At 34.8% G+C, this 24,056-nt stretch overlaps 1 protein-coding gene across 2 annotated transcripts in view; it reads left to right on the forward strand.

The window, feature by feature from the left end:
* LOC123561172 (uncharacterized) overlaps positions 1–23,679 on the forward strand; it is a 42,666-nt gene extending 18,987 nt beyond the window's left edge. Inside the window, exons 5-9 of one of the 2 annotated variants that reach the window (XM_045353401.2) lie at positions 5,793–5,926; positions 17,999–18,089; positions 20,447–20,612; positions 22,243–22,420; positions 22,874–23,679. In XM_045353401.2, coding sequence (XP_045209336.2) covers positions 5,793–5,926; positions 17,999–18,089; positions 20,447–20,612; positions 22,243–22,420; positions 22,874–22,926 — 622 coding nt within the window. In that variant the 3' untranslated portion in view covers positions 22,927–23,679. The remainder of the gene's footprint in view (positions 1–5,792; positions 5,927–17,998; positions 18,090–20,446; positions 20,613–22,242; positions 22,421–22,873) is intronic. The other variant, XM_045353402.2, reaches the window with a different exon arrangement.
* The last annotated feature ends 377 nt before the right edge of the window (positions 23,680–24,056 follow it).

Genomic DNA, 24,056 nt, shown 5'->3' on the forward strand with positions numbered 1-24,056 from the left:
TTTAATTAACTCTGTTATTTCAAAGTTTGTTTTTGCCCGTTATGCGTCTTCAATGTTGACTTTTTCATTTATATCAGAACCGTATTTGACTAATTCAGAGACAATTCTGAAGTTTACAGGAAACGAAGTTTAGAAAAATGAAAACTTCAGTAAATACTTATAATATCAGTGCTGTTATAATAAACATCTGTACCACGAAGCTAAAAACAAGATTTCCATAAAACACTCAACTAATGCATATGCACTAGAAGGAAACTTTTGCTAAACCTAAATCTTGTTAAATCAGAGATGACATATACATGTATATGAAGTCCCCATTTTTAAATGAATTCAGGAAATTTAAGACAATAACTTTTCCGTTATGGTTATTGGCTATAATACATCGTCTGAGATAGCAAGAAAGGAGGTTAGAAATGATAATTCCGTCGATACGTACATACATTAGAACTCTAAATGAAGTAGCAACAGTCTCGATTTTAATGGTTAAGTTCTGCATTTTTATGGCAAATTGATAATACCGCTTAACGATGTTGTAAAAGTAAAGAAAACATTATTCCAAAATGTCAGGATAAAACGATTTGTATACCAAATTGGCATGTTTTTGACATAACTTGACAGTTTGGAAACTGTCAACTGCAAATGGAACGTGTTTCGACGAAAAGATCATTCCTAGCGTTTTTGCTGATTCCGATGTCCAAATAAATCTATTTCTATGTTTAATTTTAATATATTTTTTTTTATTGATCCAACTTTTAAAACAGTAGATTTGTCAGTTTTTAACCAGGTTTTCAACGAAAAGCTGAGTTATTAGATTGGGGTAGATGTCGGTCGGGCGGGTGGGCGGCGGCGGCGGTGGCGGCGGCGGCGGCGTCAAACTGGTGTTTCCGGTCAATAACTTTTGTTTCGGTAAAGATATTTGAATAAAACTTGGTATGTATGTAGCTTATATCAAGACAAAGGCTGGGATTGATTTTGGGGTTTCTGGGGTCAAGGTCAAGGTCACTGTTACTTTAAATAGAGAAAGGGTTTCCGGTCAATAACTTTTGTTTCGGTAAAGATATTTGAATAAAACTTGGTAGGTATGTAGCTTATATCAAGACAAAGGCTGGGATTGATTTCGGGGTTTCTGGGGTCAAGGTCAAGGACACTGTTACTTAAAGTAGAAAAAGGGTTTCCGGTCAATAACTTGACTTAGGAATGAGCTATCATGATGAAACTTGGTGTATAGAAAACTTTTATAAAGTTATAGCTTGGGATTGATTTTGGGGTTTCTGGGATCAAGGTCAAGGTCATTGTTACTAAAAATAGGGTTAGGGTTAGGGTTAGCATATCTTCTACATGCATGGAGGGATTTTGATGAAAGTTGGCACAATTGTTCACCATCATGAGACGGAGTGTCATGCGCAAGAACCAGGTCCCTAGGTCTAAGGTCAAGGTCACACTTAGAGGTCAAAGGATACAAGAATGAAAACTTTGTCCGGAGCATATCTTTTTTCATGCATAGAGGGATTTTGATGTAACTTGGCACAATTATACACCATCATGAGACGAAGTGTCTTGTGCAGTTCCCTTCTTTAGAATTATTTCCCTTTGTTGTTACTATAAATAGCTTATATTGTAACTTTTTCATTACTAGACGTAGGGAAAAATCGAGACCACTTTTCTGTAGTACAATATGCATGTTACATCCAATTTTGAGGTGTATTTTGACCAATCTCTACCTGGTAAGGATTTCTGTGTGGACTTAAAAAATTTTTTTTTTGTATTTTTGTTTTTTTTGTGTTTTTTTTTTGTTTTGTTTTGTTTTTTTTTAAGATTAACTTCCCTTAGTTGTTACTATAAATAACTTATATTATAACCTTTTTTATAATTGACCGTAGGGAAAAACCAAGACCACTTTTCTGTGGTACAACATAGTTGTTACTTTCTAATTTTAGGTGTATTTTAAGGTATCTCTACCTGGTAAGGAGTTTTTTTGTGGACGTAGAAAAACAAAAGAATTACAATGATTACTAAACAACCACAAAACATCTGCCAAAACAGGTGCTAGAGTAAAGAAATTTCCTGTGACGGGCGTATATTGTGACATTCTGGCACTCTTGTTTATTCTTATGAAAAGTGTTGAAAACCTGGTTTCGTGGCATTGCCGTGTTTCTTGTTAATTTTAAACCCGATACATTTCCAAAATCTGTTATAGCATCAGTTAATCGTTCAAAGGAATTTTCTGTTCCACTATTAACGAAGGTTGCATCGTCTGCAAATAGTGACTGTTTAATCTCTTGCCCATTTATTTCTATACCTTTTATTAATTTGTCTTTCGCAATATAATTGCTTAATATTTCCATACAAATTATAAATAGCAGAGATGACAGCGGACATCCTTGTCTTACGCCTCTTTCGATTTGAAAAGACTTGGACCTGTAGCCGTTATAAATCACTACACTTGAAACATCATTATAAAAAAGTTTTACCCATTTTATGAAGCTTTCACCAAAGTTCAAGTGTTTCAGACTTTTAAACATAAAATTATGATCTAGACTGTCAAAGGCCTTTTCAAAGTCAGCAAATAGGAGAAGCCCTCGTAAATTCTTTTTGTTCAAATATTCAATCATTTCAAATATTAACATTGACATTTTCCCCTATATACCTTCCTTTGATAAAACCTGCTTGGGTACTTTCTATTCTTGTTTGAATAACTTTTTTTAATCTGATTGAAATTGCTTTTGTTGCAATTTTGTAATCCACATTTAGCAAACTTATTGGTCGCCAGTTTGGTAAGTTTAATAAATCTTTTCCTGTTTTTGGTGATAGTGAGATTACCCCTTGTTTCTGCAATACTGTTAAATTTCCCGTTTGGTACGAGTAGTTTATTGAACTGATGTAGTATTTTTTAAGTTCATTCCAGAAAGTTTTGTAGAATTCGCTCGTAATGCCATCTGATCCTGGACTTTTTTTATTTTTCATTTCACTTATTGCATTGTAACATTCTTCCTCTGTTAGGATACTTTCACACACTGTTTTATCATTGCCACTTAATTTATTAATCGTTGGTTTGAAGAAGCCTGAGCTATCATAGAAATTATACTTCTTCTTATATAAGAGTTTATAAAAATTCTCTTCCTCTTCTAATATCCGTTTTGAGTCTTTTATTTCATTTCCTTCTATTTTTAGCTTAAACTTTGTTTTTCTCTCTGCATTTTTGATTTCCAGACTTGCAAAATATTTAATGTTTTTTTCGTTTCCTTTAATATTGGTAGCTTTACTTCATAATATTGCTCCGCTTATTCTTTTATCATATATATTTTCTAGTTCTTGTTTTTTTTTTAATTTATGTGGATATTTTATCGCTATCTGATCTGCCACTATGCAATTTAGATTCTAGTGTATCTATTTTCAGTATCAGCATTTTATTAAACTGTTTCTGCCTTAGTTACTTACATCTACAAAGTCATATGTTAATTCAGGAAAACATAAAACTCGTCTTTGTACTCAGTTGTTCAAAGTCTGTCTAAACGCCTCGATATCATTGGCAATGTTGTTCATCTAGACTTGAATTTGCATATTTTAGTTTTATCGTACTGAAAGTATAGTCTGGTTCCCGTCGTACTGCAAACAGTACGTCCCGATAGTGAAATGGGAAGGAACTCCAGACTAACTGAAAATACAGAATAATGCATTACTAAAAATTAATTTTACTAAGCTTTAAATCACGAGACTCAAGTCGTAGGCTTACAATCTGAAAACCTTACTTAACTGGTAACCTTCTATTTAATACTGAATCATAACTAATGTGCTACCTATATGTGACATAAATGTTTTAAGATGCATTCTATTATCAATATACTTAATCATACTATCTAAAAGTCGTCCTATAATGGTAGATTTAGTTGCTATTTGGTATCTTATTATTAATACTGGTTCTTAAATATGGTACCTATCAATAAACATAGGTATACAAAAGATAGTCTGTTGTCAAATATAAACACAACTAAAAAAAAACCCTTCATAGTTATAATTGGTAGACTTAGTTAATATTGTTTACTTTTTTCTTGATACTGATTCATAACATCCTCCAAAAATAGTTATTAGTTTCAAAAACATTGCATTATATAATAGTATTAAATTATAATGTAGCTTTCTAAAAAATGCATCTTTTTGTCAGGTTGGTAGAAAAAGGAGACTAAATTGTTTGAACATACTGGGAAATAGAAGTCACAGTTATATACTGATAGACTTTGTTAAAATTGGTTTCTTATTGTTAATAGATGGTTCATAACCACAAGAAACAACTATAATTATGTGTCATAGATATACACAATTCAGTATATCGTAATTTTCAAATACATCTACATAGGATGAAATCTTCTTATAGCTTTCTAAAAATGGAAATTTTGCGAAGATGGCAAGAAAAAAAACGAGAACAAGTATATTTCTTTACAGATATCCTTCATATACCATTTTAAAGATATATTCTTATAACAAATCAGAAAAAAGTCAATTTACTGTCAAAATAAAATATGAGCATAAAATATGCTCCCTTACTCACAATGTATAACGAATATATTCATTGTCTAATATCTTATGATAAATACTTTATACCTAGACGTTTTCTATATCTATTTAAAATTAGTGATGTAGAACCTAGCGCTCTATTTTTAGAAAATCTTTTTTCTTTTTAGATTTTTCAATAGTTTAGGTATTTCTTTTATTATTAGTCGTATGTAAAAAGTAAATACATTTTTCCTAGCGAACATGTGTCGGTCGGACATTTTTTTGTATTCATTTTTAATGTATCTCTAATATCAGAGATTTTTATACTTACCTCATCCCGGGCACATATACTAGTATTACTAATATGTGCCGCGGAAGCCCAGGATGAAGTACCCCTAAGGAAAGTAAAAAAATGTTTAAGTATCAAGTTTTTTTTACGTTTTGATATTATTCTAAGTATTTTTAAAATTTCTTATGGTTGCCATTCTTCTGTGACAAGATCGTATTGCGGGGGTATAAGTCACTCCTGTGACACTTCTAGTCGGACTTGGAAATTAGTTAAGTTTTTGATACCAGTCCGTACTCTGCCTAACCTGTTTACCATACGGCTTTGAAACTTTGACCACTTGTTTGCCATCATAGTCTACATATGTAGGTAATATTACATAACTAGGACAAGGAGTTTAGCCCAATTATGGACTTTTGTTGACATAGAAATTAGTTAAGTTTCTCATACCATTCCATATTTTGTCTGAACTGTTTTATATATGGCTTCGAAGCTTTGAACACTTGCTTACCATCATGGTCACATAATGCCATGTAGTGCACGACTTATCCAAATCCACAAATGCGGGTACATTGTTTCTCTTATCTATTTTTGTTCTTATGTCTGAACATCTCTGATAATATTTTAACCCTATACTTCTATCAATGCTTCTAATAGTCGAGCGCGCTGTTAACAGATAGCTCTTGTACATATCTTTGTTTCTGTGCCCGCCCGCTTAGCTCAATAGGGAGAGCGCAGATCTACGGATCGCTGAATCCTGGTAGAGGCGTATGTTCTCCGTGACCATTTGTAAAAGACATTGTGTCTGAAATCAATCGTCCTCCATCTCTGATTCATGCAAGGAAGTTGGCAGTTACTTGCGGAGATCACAAATCAATACTGTCGAAAAACGGCGTTAAACCCAAAACAACCATAACCAACTTAGTTCCTGTTAATGATATATGTTAAGTTTTGTAACTTGAACAATTTAATGGAGGAAAACTTGTATATAATATTTGTCATTTCACTTTTTAAGTTTTGGAAAGAACCACTCGGTACATCAGAGTTTTAGCATAACATCTACACTTAGTGAAAACCTCACCACCATGACTGCACCCTCGGAGCTCTATGTAGGAACCCTGTTGTTCTGGATTATTGAATCAGAAATAGGTAAGATAAACCTTTATCAAGCACTCGATATAACTGTCCGTAATGGGCTTTTTCTCTTGACCTTTCTTTGAAAATGATGCAATACTTATTCTAAAGAACTCAAATGTTGGCTGTGTTAATCTTTTTAAAATTTTGAAAAACTTGATATGTTTTTAATTGATTGTCAAAGTATATCTTATGGTGGATTTTCATTTCTAGAATTGTACAATTTTAGTCATTCAAGTGTAATTAAATTTTGTTTTAGATTTTCTTTGTTGAGAGTTTTTTAGTAAATTTGTGTGAAATATTATAAAATATTGAAATAGATACTTCTATGGGCAGAGAAAATTTATTTTTGATGACATAAATGCTATTAAACTTATCATAAAAATCAAAAAGATCCACCTACTACCCCTGAAGATCCTCAGAATTGTATAAAAATTCAAAATTCATCTATCAAATAAAGCAATATTACACGAAAAGCCATTTTAGTGATTTTGGTTCATCAAACTGTAAGGTATAAAAATCATCCAAAAGAAATCTCCTTAGATTAACCTAAAGAAAACAAAGTTGCATTGACAATCTAATGGATTGTTTAACTTTTTCATTGGACCTTGTGAATAAACGTGTAAAGTTGTCATTTGGACTAGTGAACAAAAATGTGGTGCAATATTTAAAAATATTTGCATATTAACATTTAGTTCAACTTGTAAAGTCTTGAGGTTTAATCAGACGCTCATATCAAAAGAAGAAAAACTTAACTACAAAGTCATAAATAAGCAAGGACTCTCACTAGACATGAAAAATGGACTTAACTGCGATACTAACGATGATCCGGTACCTGATGACACGAGAAAGGATTCGGTTTTCTCGCCAGTAAAACCAAATGCGTCAAAATAAACGCATCATCATCGCCATTTTGACTCGGACGATCAAAAGATTGAAAAACCAGAATGTGAATTGGAGACTTTGGAAAAAGACGAGACGAAACTCAGGAAAATCAGGCAGAAAGAAGAATTACGTCAGAAAGTGGCGAGGAAAGGAGACAAGGTCAAGGCTTTTTAAGAGGTTTGGATATTTCTTCCAGTTATGTGTTAAAAATACAAACAACAACGACAAGTACTACACAAGATTCTGTTCAAAACAAGCACTTAACAGTTAAAAAAGTGAACTTGAATATTTAACTATAGCAGATTTAAAACAAAATCCAAGTCTTTGAGAAAAAAAGCTTCAAAACAATAAAAGACAGGTCTGCATGTTTCATCGAGTGATTCAAGTTCGGATAGCTCGAGTTCGAATAACGACTCATATGCGGAAGGTTCTAATGAGGACAATTCAAAATCGCAGGAAGATCATACTTTTAATTCATCCAAATCACATCGTAAGAAACTCAAACATTCTAGTAAAACGTCCGGTATTACTATAAAATCGGCAGATAAGGTTAAATACAAACAAAAATACCCTCGTGCTCAACTGAGGTATGAATTTGTAAATCAGCATGCTACCTTTCACACTTTAGATCTAGATTTGTTTGTAGAAGGTGAATTTGAGAATCAGTAGAAAGAAAATAATGGTAGAACAGCTTTACTCAAACGTATCATGTAGCTACTTGAATTCTTCTTATCATTTTAAAGCGCTCAAATCGTTTTATGCAGCAGTGTTGGGGAAGATTGATCTTGGTATAAAAAAAACCGGTCAGATTTAGAATTAATTGCGTTGAATAAATGTAGTAGCAAATCAGCTCCGCATCAGGGCGTCAGGGACAAAAATAAAGATTTCATAATTCCCTCATGTCAACAACAAGCTCCTGAAGATGAGTCACCAGTTTGGTTTTGCTCTTTCTATCAACGCAATAAGTGTGACCATAAAAGTATTCACACCGTAGTAGTAAAGGGTAAACTTAGGTATGCACAACATATTTGTGCTACTTGTTGGATTCAAGATAAGGTAAAGCTCCAGCATACGGAGAGTTCATCCTCTTGCCAACATATGTCAGCTTGACTTGGAAATTATACTGTAAATTTCAAAGATAAAGGGAAAACATAAGATTCGTTCATGCCAAAGTTTTGTTACAGAAATCAAGTAAGTAATGCTTCAAAAACTGAAGCTGCATGTAATCACAATACTTCTTGTCATATTTGTAATAGTTTATCTTCAATTTTGAACTCGATCACGTTACATAAAATGATAGAATTACATGAACAAGTTAAAAGTTCAGGCAAATTTAATTTTGAAGGCAGCTGAAATGTTTCTTAAAACCCCTTTATCTTCTATTTCAGACTCTTGTTTATGTCCATTAACAGCTTTCCGTAACATGTTTAAAGTTTTTCCTGCTAGAGATGATGCTCCTCTTTTTATTTTGACTCCTGGCAAAGTTGTTACTTATCAATTGTTTCAGACTAATCTAAGATCTAGCCTTTCAAATGGAAATTCCGCCTGATCTCATTCAACTCATGGGAGACTGGCGCTCTGATGCAATTAAGAGGTACATACAATATTCTCTTAATGACAAGTTTAAAATTTCTCGTTTCGTAGCTAAGAACTTAAACATTAATTATAGTATAAAAGTACTAAGAACCCATAGTTTGTGACACGGGCTAGTAGTATATCACACTCGGGCATTTTGTCTGAGCGGAGAAATATGTCTGTTGTATGTTAGATGTTTTCACTTCCCGGACAGACTTTTCTGGTGTGTGCAGGTTACTGGTTAAATTGTTTACATGCTTTAGGTATTGTAGTCTTAGAAGTTTTCCTTCTTGTACATATGTCAGTACTTCTATTTGAATTTTGTTAGTCATAAACATAATGCATAGGCATAGGTGTGATTCTTTTGTTAAATTTGTAAGTTACATAAACTATGATTAAGCATAGACTTTTAATTATAAAGATATAAGGTTCTTTGTAATATTGTACATCTATTAACTTTCTTTATTGTTACAGACGTGCGACGTGTTTGCATTATTGGAGATTCTATTATTAAACATCTACCTTCCATTCATGGCCTATCTGTATTTCCCTTTCCGGGGGCTACAATTTATCAAATTTATCAAATTTATCAGGTCTAAAGTCTTATAGACCCTTTTGTTACAAAGGTGACATCATACGTTTTTTATTAACCAAACGGGATAGTGGTTTGCACCTAAACACAGAAGGTTCGGATCGTTTAAAATTCTTCTTTCTTAGAGTTATATCTATTTTGAAATAGGCTGGGCGTCATTGAAAAGTTACCACTTAATATATACCTCTTTACTTTTTTATACAATATCCACGTCACTTTTTCATGGCCTGTGCGCGGTCTATTATTCATAGACCCTGTCTGATCATGTCTCCTAACCCATTTCATGACTGTCAGGTGAGAACAGTACATACGACGTGCAATTTCACGACATGAAAGTTCGGCCAATGGCCTGATGGCGTTGATCGTGCCTTAAACGTGGAATTCTTAGCAAGGATATTCTGGTTTTTTAACGTATTCCTTTTAGTCTGTCGACTAACTTTCAAGTGCGATGAATGATTTGCGATAGAATTTTCGTACATGCCGACATTGCTGAAAAAAGTCATTTTGCACGTGCAGTCCGTGCCTCAAATGGAGTTAATCGAATTTGACAAATCTTTACACCAGTGACGTCTCAGTTGCGTCAAAAATGTAGTCGTGTTATGCTTTCAACACAGTACAATGCGTTTTTTAAAAAATAAGGGCCATTAGGGTGGTAACGTTTCAGTGACGCTGAGTATAAATCTATAGTTTTTTCTTAGTCATTTTAGTAACCTTAACATACACAGTCAAGCGTCTGTAAATTTTATAACTCAATATGAATTATTGTGTTTCTTGCAGACTAGTTTGGTCTTATATACGATAAGGTAGGAACGGACTTCGGACACTTTTTATATGAATTTGCCTACTCCAAGAGTGAAAAATAAACCACTCAAAAATAAATATTTCATTACAAATTCGATCAAAATACATACTTGAGATTATTTCTTAAAGTCAAATTTTCAGTATTTGTTGGTTTTTTTGCTATAAATAGACGTACCCTGTTATAAACATATAAAAGCTATTTTTCTTTATACAACATTGCCCCCCCCCCCCCACTCCCCCACCCCGTGCATCAAAACCATATTTGGCTAGCATATGTAGATATTAATTATACACATTTTCTGTAACTATTGTGTTGATGCAAAAGGGGGAACAGTACTTTTAAACAAAATATATAACTAAAGGGTGTTCCCAAATGTTAACTAACCAGTAGCTCTTAAAATTCAATATAAATAATTTGATAGCACATATTTTAACATCTGTTTGTAACTCAAATAACATACAAATGTTTCCAAAGCGTGCGCATAGGTATGTTATAGTAGGGAGAGATGCAAATACTGTGAACTGATTATCATTCTTGGGTTAAATTTTCATGGAATTTGATTTATCCTGGTTGTTTGTTGCATTATAGTCTGACAAATGTGTGCTGTAAAATACTAGCAACACACCAGACAATCTACTGCATGCCCTCCTCGCGACGCGCACGCCACTAGCGATGAGGAAGTTATTTGTTTTCCAGCTTTTTAGCTCACCTGTCGCATAGTGACAAGGTGAGCTTTTGTGATCACCCTTCGTCCGTCGTCAGTCCGTGCGTCCGTCCGTCAGCAATTACTTGTCTGCACGATAGTGGTTTCATTATGATTTTATTTTAACCAACTTGTATCACCATCAGATCTTGGATCCTTTCTTGAACTGGCCAGATCCCAGAGTTATGGCCCCTAAAAGGGCCAAAATCAGCTATTTTGACCTTGTCTGCACAATAGCAGCTTTATTTATGATTTGATTTTTACCAAACTGGCACACAACTTGTATCGCCATAAGATCTCAGTTCCTTTCTTTAACTGGCCAGATTCCACTATGGGTTCCAGAGTTATGATACTATAAATAGCTTATTTTTAGTACTTTTTTATTACTGGCCGTAGGGAAAAACCGAGACCACTTTTCTGTGGTACAACATGGATGGTACCTCCAATTTTTAAGTCGGCTAAACGCTTTCAAGCGTTTGACGAGTCCTTCCTATCGCCCGATTTCTCATTCTTAAATGGCCTCACACCCGCCCGCTTAGCTCAGTAGGGAGAACGTTGGTCTACGGATCGCGGGGTCGCGAGTTCGATCCTCGGGCGGGGCATATGTTCTCCGTGACGATTTGATGAAAGACATTGTGTCTGAAATCATTCGTCCTCCACCTCTGATAATTCATGTGGGGAAGTTGGCAGTTACTTGAGGAGAACAGGTTTGTACTGGTACAGAATCCAGGAACACTGGTTAGGATAACTGCCCGCCGTTACATGACTGAAATACTGTTGAAAAACGGCGTTAAACCCAAAACAAAGAAGCAAAAAATTAAAATGGGTGTTTCTCAGTAACCAATGAAGATACTGATTTGAAATGTCATTTATGCCATCACATGGACTCTGACAATCATGGTAGATAACTTTTGATTGAATTTATGACAAATTTATGACAAATTACCTCCCTTAATTTTATGTAAATGAATATACCTCAGCAGCATCTAATGAGATTATTTAAGTCTTCCAGGGTAAGGAATAGTCATGCTAGTACAAAAATGCAGCATTTGAGCCTAGGATCCTCAAACTTGGTATGGAGATTGACTCTGTCTAGTACATGACTGAAATACTGTTGAAAAACGGCGATAAACCCAAAACAAACAAACAATAAATGGCCTCACAACACAGTGAAGTGATGTAGTTCCATTAGATTGTCTCTAATTTCAAGGAGTTCATTGATCGAATGAAGTTCATTTATGTCAATCCTACTTGCTATGACCAATATACGATGTAATCTGTCATATTTATGACTTGTAATTGTGCAATACTCGAATAAAGCCACGTATTTTCTTCCGCGGTAACTCATTAAGCATAAACACGCATAACGATTCTGCGGGATTTGGTAATACATTTGCGCATATGATTATGGTGACGAATTTTTTGCCCTTTTGTCACAAAATAGCAAATATGATGTTCACAAATTCAAATAAAAACTGCATATTAACTTATTAGACAAATTATCCATTTGTTACCCTGTCCGTTTCAAAAAATAATCTTTAAAATCATTGCGCAAATAACAAATTTATTGCGTAAGCTTGCGTAACATCCAGCGAAAGACAAAATATAGTTCCAGAACATACTGCTAGTATTTTATTGATTGGGTACCTCTGAAAGCATTGGAATGTCTCTTATAAAAGAGTTTACCACATCGATGAAATTAAATTATGACAGCTTCATTTTAAATGACCCGAAAAGGATATGTGCAGTACGTTAATTCTTCCGCGAGACTTTGCGGATGAATCCTAACTACATTCTGGACACTTGTCGGCGAACACGCGTGACCTGTTTATAACAATGCTTCTACGACTTTGCGTGGGTTGAATTTTGCAGTCAGTAAACGGATAAATTATCGGAAGAAGAAGCTCTTACTGGTTTGTTTAGTTACTACTGATATTAAAAATGATTTTATTTCTTATTTTTCGAGAAATAAATAAATCGGCGAAACATTAAATTGTATTTTCCTGTAGTTTTTGAAATCGAAAGTAGATCGTCTATGTTTGGTTGCTTTGACGAAACGAAACAACGTTTTTATGAAAAGATTTAAATAAGATTTAAGATTTAATATTTAACCGTAAACTTCAATGTCAGATACTGCCAATTGCTGCTAAATGTCTTCGTATCATCACAATTTGTAAAACATATTGTTGAAACTGGAGAAAAGTGTAATCGTATCCGGATATAATATGGGTAAATATCGAGCTGTGTTATGAAATTTTAACATTCAAGTAACATACATGATAAATATTATTGTAACAGAAATGATTCTAGAATTTATTTTTATAACAACTACATATAACCTATATCAGACTCATATTCTAGACAGTCTGGGCCTGTCTGTCTACATGAATCAAAATGGATAATTGACAGTGCATGGACTTCGGGATTACAGACATGATTTTTAAGGGGTTAACAGAAATAGAATAAATATAGTTTTAACTAAAAAAGAACTGCATATATTAATATCGGTTACACTATATATTGACACTCAGCAACATTTACATACATGTATCTCTAAACGCAAAAGTAAGTATACTTTAAATTGACATCACTTATAATATGATTGAACAATACCTAACATATGACAAGGCTATCGCCAGGCCCATTATAATATCTGTAAAATATCAGTTCTTTCGTCCATCCGTTACAAATTGTATCTGGCAATCCGCGCTGAAAAATTCTAATATATAAATTGTCATATTCAAATTTTATCATGTGCGAATATATACCAGCCGATAATTGCCTCTTTTGCAATGTCGGAGGCAAATGTTTACTGGAAAAATATATATAGTCATGGGCAGTATCTTAGTGTCAGCTGTCAAATTGTAGTTTGTACTTTCAACGTTTTAATTTCTGCGAACCACTCTTCAATTTTAGAGAAATATATTAGGTTTAAATACTTGTATAATGTCAATCAAAGTTTTACTAGGCATCGACCGAATGTTCATTTCATTTATTGTAACAAAATCTGTCTTTAGTTGGGGAAAAAACTAAAAACAAACTGAAACTGGTAGACTATACTGTCAGTACATCAATCATTAGCCGACTCAGGCCCTTCAGGCCTTTGATTAGGTGTATACCTTGTAAGATTTTTTTTTCTTTTTGGTTAAATTTTTTTCATTTGTTGTTCCTGTCCTCTGGACTTAGATATTTTTTCTGAGGATCTTCTTGTCCTCAAGTGCAATGATAACAGGTGAGCGATATAGGGCCACCAAGGCCCTCTTGTCTGTATTTTCTTATGTTTTATATATATATATATATATATATATATATATATATATATATATATATATATATATTCATTTCACTTCGTTATTTTTTCTTTTTTTTCTGTGCGTTTATATTTTATTTCTTTAGACACATACTAAATGTCACACGCATTCATTATGTCTCCCCCCTCACACACACACACACACACATCCCTTGGGCCTCTAGGGAAGACATACTGTTTTTGCCCTGTCCGTCCGTCCGTCCGTACGTCACACTTCATTTCCGAGCAATAACTTTTTGACTTAGAACCTTCAAACTTCAGAGGTTGGTAGGGCTAATGGAGGAGACGACCCCTATTGTTTTTGGTGTCAATCCGTCAAAGGTCAAGGTCACAGGGGCCTGAACATGGAAAACCATTTCCGATCAATAACTCGAGAACGACTTGACCCAGAATATTGAAACTTCACAGGATGATTGGTCATTTACAGTAGATGACCCCTATTGATTTTGGGGTCACTCCGTCGAAGGTCAAGGTCACAGGGGCCTGAACATAAAAAACCATTTCCCATCAATGACATGAGAACGACTTGACCCAGAATGTTGAAACTTCATAGGATGATTGTCATGCGCAGTAGATAACTCCTATTGATTTTGGGATCACTCTGTTGAAGGTCAAGGTCACAGGGACCTGAGCATTGAAAACCATTTCCGGTCAGTAACTTGAGAACCACTTGACCCAGAATGTTGAAACTTAATAGAATGATTGGTCATGCAGATTAGATGACCTCTATCGATTTTATGGTCATTCTGTTAAAAGTCAAGGTCACAGGGGCCTTAACATCGAAAACTGTTTCCGATCAATAACTTGAGAACCTCTTGACCCAGAATGTTGAAACTTCATAGGATGATTGTTCCTGCAGAGTAAATGACCCATATTTGTTTTTGGGGTCACTCCTTAAAGGTCAAGGTCACAGGGGCCTGAACAATGATAACCGTTTCCGATCAATAACTTGAGAACCTCTTGACCCAGAATGTTGAAACTTCATAGGATGATTGAACATGCAGAGTAGATGACCCTTATCGATTTTGGGGTCACTCTCTTAAAGGTCTAGGTCACAGGAGCCTGAATATGGAAAACAATTTCCGATCAATAACTTGAGAACCACTTGACCCAGAGTGTTGAAACTTCATAGGATGAGTGAACATGCAGAGTAGATGACTCCTGTTGATTTTTGGGTCAGTCTATTAATGGTCAAGGTCACAGGGGCCTGGTCATGTAAAATAATTTCCGGAAAATAACTTGAGAACCACTTGACCTAGAATGTTGAAACTTAATAGGATGATTGGACATGCAGAGTAGATGACCCCTATTAATTTTGGGGGTCACTTGATCAAAGGTCAAGGTCACGGAGCCTGAACAGTGACTTGAGAACCACTAGGCCATGAGTGTTGAAACTTAGCGGGGTGACTGGACATGCCAAGTAAAGGATAGATCAAGTATCTTGGGGCTAATTTGGATCAGAATCTTTCCGGTGATGAAATTGCACGGTCAGTGGTTACAAAGTCTAATGCCCGATTAAAATTCTTGCATAGAAAGAGTCAGTTCTTGGATCGTCACACTAGGAAACTTTTGGTCATGTCCTTAGTACAATGTCACTTTGACTATGTTTGTTCTTTTTGATACCATAGTTTGACCCAGTATTGGAAAAATAGGCTTCAGACTACCAAGAATAAATTGGTTCGATTTGTCTTGAATATCGAGAGTAAGTCTCATGTTGGGTTAGATCAATTCAAGACTCTTAACTGGTTACCTGTCTCAAAGAGAGAAGATCAGATAACTCTCTGTCATGTGCATAAAATAAAATCTGACACAGTACCTGAATACCTAAAGGAGCATTTTGTACCTCTTACTCATGTCCATGACCGTTGTACCAGATCCAGAGTGTCTGCACTTCCTGCTTCCGATTCAATTGACGCTAGCTATACTTTTAGTGACACAGGGCGATTTTCTTTACCAAAGGTTGGAAGCTTTGATAGAAAATCGTTTCCTTATAATGGTTTTGTTTTGTGGAACAGTCTCCCTCAACATCTTAGGTGTATTGAATCTTCCCACACATTAAAGCATGTGGTCAAAGACCACCTTAAGGCCGGTTAATTTCATTCTAGTCACTCTCAATTAGTATTTGAATTTTTTTAAAATGTTTTATTATGTAAATACTTAGTTTAACGTTATTTTTCTCAAAGTAATTTATCAACTTTTTACTCTTCTGCAGTAGTGACTTCATATTAATAATATCAATGCATTCATTTTTACAATATCATTACCTCCACTATAATAATTATCAATGACAGTAATATATGTGATCTCAAATTCATTTCTGAATTATGTAATTTTGCCCAATACTCATTCTGAATATTTGATTATAACACAACTTTCTGTATCATACCTCCAATATCAGAGACCACAATGGAAATAAGTGGAATCCTTTCCTCTCTTTGTGTTATCCCTGGTATTGGTGAGCATTACATGGCTTCATTACACATAATTTATTTATGTCATGCCATATTTCTAGTCTAATGAAGTTCACCATTGTTATATGTCATTTGTTTTAAATTGCCATGTTATGTACACTTGTGCCAAATACTAAATACTACTACTACTACTACTACTATCCCCCGACGAAATTCGGAGGGATATAGTTTTGGCGTTGTCCGTCCGTCCTTCCGTCCGTCTTTCCTAGCCCACATTTGCATACTTAGGTGGGCTATATGAACAATAGGTAACTGTACTTTTTCTTTGATATCATTCATTCCGTAAGGCTTTTATGTGGCTATTTTTTTTACGTGGCTAAAAGAACAATAGAGAGAACAAATAGTAGCCACATAAATACCCATATGTAGGAACGTCCGTCCGTCCGTCCATCCGGAGCCATTTCTAGGATGTGGTTGGGAATATTTAAATAAAACTTCATATACAAGTACACCACTATGAGGTTATGTGGCCCGTCAAGTTTCAGTCAGATTGTCCAAGTAACACCAGAGTTATGTCCCTTAGACGTTTCTAGTGTTAACTATATAGGGTACTATAAATATGGCAATTTCTGAATCATGACTTTTGGTATATATGACCTAAAACTATGAAACTTAATCAGAATTTAGATCACCATAATGTGGTTGAGCACACAATTTCGTTTGGATTTTTTTGTAAATTCAGAGTTATTGCCCTTTAATTGTATAAAAAAATCCACATATTTGTACATAACAAACTTACCATTTGGTAGAATTTCATAAAATTTCTTTCATTCTTTTCCATGAACATTTATTATAGACATTAAACATGTGAAGTTGTGTACCCACACCTGGTCACTCCCTTGCCTCGGTCAGTCCCCCCCCCCCCCCACCCCAAAAAAAGAAAAAAAAGAAAAATCATTCCTTATTCTAGATTTGTTCAAACCTTCCATATTCAATATTTATGAACATGCAAGTTGTACCATTCCCCCACCTCGCTTCTCCACCCAGTCATGCCCACCACCGATCATGCAACACGATCCTCCCCCACCTCCCACATTTTTTTTCATTTTTAATTTTCCATCAATATAATCAACATGTGAAGTTTTGTTTCCTCACCCGTTCACACGCCCCCTTTCGGAGGGGGATACCATTTCATAGAATTTGCTTGTTTGAATATAGAGTGCAACTGACAGTTTTCAAGGAGACACTCCTGATTATTTCATTAATACATATACAATTACCATTTCTAGCACATGTGTGCTAATGTTCGGTTGAGTATTTATGTCTTCCTGTTCGAATATGAAGTGCTATCGACACTTGAAAGAGGCATAATTTGACTTTTCTATGACGTTTGAGTCAGTCTGTAATAGAAAGACATTTATTGATTAACAATGGTAAATAAGTCCAGTTTGATATTATTCACCTTCTTGGTGTAAATATTTATGCATGTTGTATGATAGTTTGGTTAAGAAGGTGATCAGAACATCTTGTTGTAAGCATTTTGCATGTAATTGTTTGTTGATATATATATTTGCTGGTATATCAGTATATTCAAATGATTTATCAGAAAAATTGTCTTCCCGTACTAATTCAATTGTATTGTTTTGTCGTCTTTACATGCTTTAAGTGACACATTTGCTGACATTAAATTCCTGTCATTATCATTGTCGTTTCTTTGTTTATTTCAGTATAGAAAATCGGACTTTAATAATAATGTTCATATTTTAGATCATATTTTTAACATTTTTCATAACGTTCAATCTGTTACAGGTGATTTCGATATGCGACCTGAGGAGTGTTGGGCTTATGCTGGCATGGCTGTTTTAGACAACGTAACGAAAAAATACTTAATAAACGACGGGTCAGTTTTTATTTTAGTTATCTTGAGCATAAAGTGCTCAAGGTGAGCTATTGTGTGTGCCCGGCGTCCGACGTCGTCGTCACCCGTCGTCGTCAACAATTTGATTGTAAACACTACAGAGACCGCACTAATATCTATTGGTTCAATCTAAGAGCTTTTGTGATCGCCCTTCGTCCGTCGGTTCACAATTTCCTTGTGAACACGATGGAGACCACATTTTGTATTTGATATTAATCAAACTTGCCCTCAACTTGTACGGGCATAATATCTCGGTTCCTTTCGAAAACAGGCCAGATCCCATCATGGGTTCTAGAATTATGGCCCCTTAAAGTGCCAAAATTTGCTATTTTTGGCTTGTGAAGTTGTGAACACGTAGAGACCACATTTTGCAATCAACTTTAATCAAACTTGCACCAAACTTGTTTTTGGTATAATATCTCAGTTCCTTTCGAAAACTGGCAAAATCCCATCGTGGGTTTAAGAGTTATGGCCCTTTAAAGGGCCAAAATTTGCTATTTATGGCCTGTGAACACGATAGATACAACATTTGGCAATCAATTTTAATCAGATTTGCACACAACTTGTATTGGCATATCTCGGATCCTTTCGAAAGCTGGCCAGATCCCATCATGGGTTCTAGAGTTATCGCCCCTTAAAGGTCTAAAATTTGCTATTTTGGCTTTTGCAGCTATATAGAGTCTTCATTTATGGTTTGATGTGATACAAACTTGAAAAATAACTTCAATAACAATAAATCTTGGATTCCATGATGAATATGTCAGGTCCAATCTTAGGTTCTGGAGTTATTTTATATCCGATTTCCTCCCCTGACTTTAATAAAAATGGATTTATATCAGTAAGTACTTATAGGACTCATTTGAAATTTTATTATTGCCATTAGTTGGACTCAGACAATCAGGATAGATAACTATGGACTGATTTTATGTCAGATTACCTCCCTTTATTTCAAATTAAAATGAGTATATCTCCGAAACTAATGAAGATACTGATCTGAAATTTCATTTATGCCATCAGACTTGGACAATCAGTGAAGATACATATTGACTGAATTTATGACAAATTACCTCCCTTTATTTTTTATGTAAATGAATATACCCAGCAGCTTTTTATGAGATTGGTTTGAAACATTATTTATGTCTTCCATGGTAAGAAAGTTCTAGTTTTACTTACTTTTCTAATATATTGTTGTAAAGGCTTGTACTCTGTATCTTCTATATACCTGCTTTTAATAAAAATGGATTTATCTCAGTAAGTATTTATAGGACTCATTTGAAATTTCATTATTGTCATTAGTTGGACTGAGACAATCAGGGTAGATGACTATGGACTGATTTATGTCAAATTACCTTCCTTTGTTTCAAATTAAAATAGGTCCGCCCGCTTAGCTCAGTAGGTAAGAGCGTTGGTCTACGGATCGCGGGGTCGCGAGTTCGATCCTCGGGCGGGGCGTATGTTCTCCGTGACTATTTGATAAACGACATTGTGTCTGAAATCATTAGTCCTCCACCTCTGATAATTCATGTGGGGAAGTTGGCAGTTACTTGAGGAGAACAGGTTTGTACTGGTACAGAATCCAGGAACACTGGTTAGGATAACTGCCCGCCGTTACATGACTGAAATACTGTTGAAAAACGGCGTTAAACCCAAAACAAAGAAGCAAAAAATTAAAATGGGTGTTTCTCAGTAACCAATGAAGATACTGATTTGAAATGTCATTTATGCCATCACATGGACTCTGGCAATCATGGTAGATAACTTTTGATTGAATTTATGACAAATTACCTCCCTTAATTCTATGTAAATGAATATACCTCAGCAGCATCTAATGAGATTATTTAAGTCTTCCAGGGTAAGGAATAGTCATGCTAGTACAAAAATGCAGCATTCGAGCCTAGGATCCTCAAACTTGGTATGGAGATTGACTCTGTCTAGTACGTGACCCATAGGGACTGTTACAAGAAAATATTTATCCTGATGATATTTAATGTGTATGCCTATGTGATCTATGTCAAAACTTGATCTTATCATTAAGAGCAATGGTACTCAGGTGAACGATACAGGGCCATCATGGCCCTCTTGTTAGATATATCGCTTGACCAGAATCAGGATTACCTGTTTTTAGGGCTTTAGCTGTTGACATGCACTACAGGTGCCGACGCAGTCTGATAAATCTGATACAAGTTCTCTTTCAAAATCAACCGAACATTTTTTTAAAACAACCACCTTCCAGATTTTAGCTTCTAGTGCGCAGCTATTAAATAAAGAAGCATGTTGAAGGTTTCACCTTTTTGAAATTTATGTGATCCGTATGCAAACTGTATGAGTGTGTTTTACAGGTGTACATTAGACGAAGGATTAGTGCGTGAGTTTCAATGGCATGATTCTGCTAATGGAAGTATGGTCTGGGCAGTGTTCTTTACCTTCAAGTTCTTCGGGTCTGACTATGTAACACTACAGTGCAAAGTTCGAGTCTGCCCGAGGCCGTCAGATGCCTGTATTATTGTAAGTAAACAGTAACATCAAACATACAATTACAGGTCATGTGGCGGCTTTCCGGCCTTTCATCATTGTGGAAGACAACAATCACCGCATTACTTCAGTTTCGAGAGGGCACCTTGGTAGAAATACTTTACGCAAGTCAGCTGGATAGCATCTCCGCGTGAAATAGTTCTACTTCCTCCGCGAATTCCGAACCCACAGCGGTTAGAGCAAGTGATGCAAAGTCATCAACTATAATTGCTCTGCAACGGAGGTCCCACTGTTATAAATAGTTTAACCACTCGAGTAACTAGAGTAAGAATCGGGTATCATTAACAGCCAAGATCGTGTTGTTTTAATAGCGCTTATGATTTTTGAAAAAAAAATCTACGAGGCATTGTCGTCACTTAATCTACGGCGTCGGCGTTGGTTAAAATATTTTTAGGTACACCATTTCTCAAAAACTATAAGAGCTTCAACTTTTGAAACTTTGCACACTTGTTGATCATCATTAGACCAAGAACCATAACTTTGATAAGCATTTTGTCAGAATTATGACCCTTTTTGTACTAATTTATGTTCATATCAGCTTTACTTGAATACTATAATAACACTGGCAGACTTGTTTATCATCATTTGGGGAGTATGTAAGAGACAAAAGTCTGATATGCATTTTGTCTGAATTATGTCCCTTTATGTACTTAGAAAATTTGAATTTCTTTTTATTTATGCCCTTTTTTCTTGAATTCTATAAGTGTTATACCTTTGAAACGTTGTACACTTGTTTATTATCATGGGATTAGTATGTAGGTCAAGAACCATAACTTTCTCTTGCATTTTGTCAGAATTATGGGCCTTTTTAATTTAGAAAATCGGTATTTCTTGATTGCTTTTTATTTAAGTTCACTTTTCTTGAATACTAACTATAGCTTTGAAAGTTCATACATTTCTTGTCATCAGTTAAGATGAGTAAGAAGGCCAAGAACCATAACGCTCTCCTAACATAATTGTCCAGCACTTACAGACGAGTGATGGCACCCGCAGGCGGTGCTATTGTTACATTTAATTTACACTACCATTATGATGTTATCTATACAATTCGAAATCACGTGATCTGTTGTCATTTTATAAAACTATGTTGGTACATTTTGGCCACGAGAGCTCGGTAGTTATCGCCATACTAAGAAATATTATCGTGATAGAACCAAGTTTCTCAGTAGTTGAAAGTATCCTGGAAAATACTACTTCGAAAATTTACATAATTATTTCGAGGTTTTTACGTAAGTGCCCACAGTTGCCATTTATTACCTTGATTTTCTAGAAACTTTATCTCAGTTGCATAAAATTTCCTGGAAAGGAAGGGCATTTGTAGAAAATATAATTTATTGGGACTGTTTTCAGGAACATTCATGTACAATTTTACTGGAAAATTAAGAGTATTATCTTGACAGCTACCTAGCTATCGCGTGTAGCTTTCGAGTATTAACGGGAAAATTTGCACTTGGACATTTTCAGGAAATAAATATATAGAAGCTATCATTTATTACTGTAAGATGTACAGAACAAAATGAACATACTTCCTGGAAAGGTAAGGATACTAATTAGATTATCGTGCTGCGCTAGAGTCAATGTTAAAGTTTTTCTGTTTCTGTAGAACTGTGACGGCAGAAAGAAACGACGACGTGCTGATAACAGTGACGACGAACCGGCTGGTGGTATAACCAGGGATCAAGCAGACGACATTGATAACTCCGGTACATACAGACTTACAACAACCAAAGTCAGAGTTATAGATGCACCGTACACACTTATGTCTGAATCAGCTTCCATTGGTGAATATTTTTTAATTCTTACTTTAAGAATTGTGAATGTAGCCCGTCTATATCCTATGTCCAACATCATAATATTACAGCCAGTGTTCTACGGAAATCTCTAAAATAGACTTGCATTTGTCACAATCACAAAAAAATAAGAGAAAAAATACAAAAGTTGAAATTTTGTGACAATATTTTTACCATCAGTCTAGTGGCTAGTCTAGTGATTAATTGATGTTAAAAAATATCAGAAAAAAAAAGTTATTATAATGTTTGGTGAACACAACTTTCCATGTTTTTCTCTTTTTTTTCGTTTGAAACTACAGTTCTAACGAGCATTTCAATTATTTAACTGCGCTATAAAAAAGGAAAACTGGAATCTGTGCCCATAATAAGCATCGGTTTTAGTCTCGACTTTAAAATCTAATGAGTAATAAACTTTATTGAGAATGAAAATAAATATGTTTTCAGAGTCGGAGTGTATATGGTTGGTCTTAGTATGGTTGGTGTTGAAGATACTCTGAGAGGTTTCGGAGGTGATTTGTCTGTACGTGTATTCATACGTCTCCTTACTATAACTATTAACTATATCTGGGTGACTGTACCTTACCTGTTCTGTTAACGAATGTTTCAACATCTTATGTCACATTCTTATTATATGAGGGACTGAAAATAATGCTGTACAGCTGTATGTTACTGCAAGTTGCGATGTTTCGTGTTGTAATTATTTTATATGTGTCATGTTTGTTATGCTTACGGTTAATTTCGAGCATCAGGAATGCTTGTTGTATGTTTATATGTAATAAATGATGTAGTGGACATTCGCCATATTAGATATGCAATGCTCTGTGTACCTGTCCGGTATTGTACGGGTTTTACGGACCGAATACACAATCGCACGGAAATTACCGAGTGTGATTTCCAGTCTACAACCTTAATCCTAATTACTGTTTTACTTGCGTTTTTGATTTTTGATTTTTGTTTTCTTATCGTTCCATAGATTAAGACACAGTTTTTTTTGTTTGATTTCTTTTTAATTTCATTTGCAAAAGTTTGAATTTTAGTTTATTGTATGTTTTGTAATTTGTTATGTTTGAAATGTTTTATGCCATGACTTGGCACATGCATCAGAAATGCTTGTTTTATCATGTTTATAAATGTACTTTAAACATAATATTTTATTTATTTTCTTGCTTGTACTGATTATTTTGTTTCTTAGTGGACCAAGACAAAGATGTGCCTATCTGAAATAAACTTATATTTTAGTTTTACTCGTGTATTTTATGCTATACTATGTTTTTGGTTATGTATTCAAAATAAGATTTTTATTCTCTACATAAATGGTTGAGTTTCCAGAGTGGTTAGTGGTTTTCCAGAGCATATAGAGATTTTCTTAATTTTACAGAGTTGGCCGGTATTTTTCCCGAGCTTATATGGTTGAAGAGTATATTCTTCAAGCTTACAGAGGTTTTCCTGGCCTTGTAGTATCGTTTGTATCGTTGGTAAATGTTTTGCTGATCATATAGAATTGGTGGGTATTTTCTCAAGCTTATATAGGATCGGTGGATGTTTTTCCTGAAGTTAGGATATTTTTCTGAAGTAAAAGAGCTGATGGTTGATTTTCACGAGCTTATAATTTTTTGTGTTTTTCCAA

The sequence above is a fragment of the Mercenaria mercenaria genome, chromosome 10 (assembly GCF_021730395.1).
Source record: "Mercenaria mercenaria strain notata chromosome 10, MADL_Memer_1, whole genome shotgun sequence".
In the NCBI taxonomy this organism is placed as follows: Eukaryota; Metazoa; Mollusca; class Bivalvia; order Venerida; family Veneridae; genus Mercenaria; species Mercenaria mercenaria.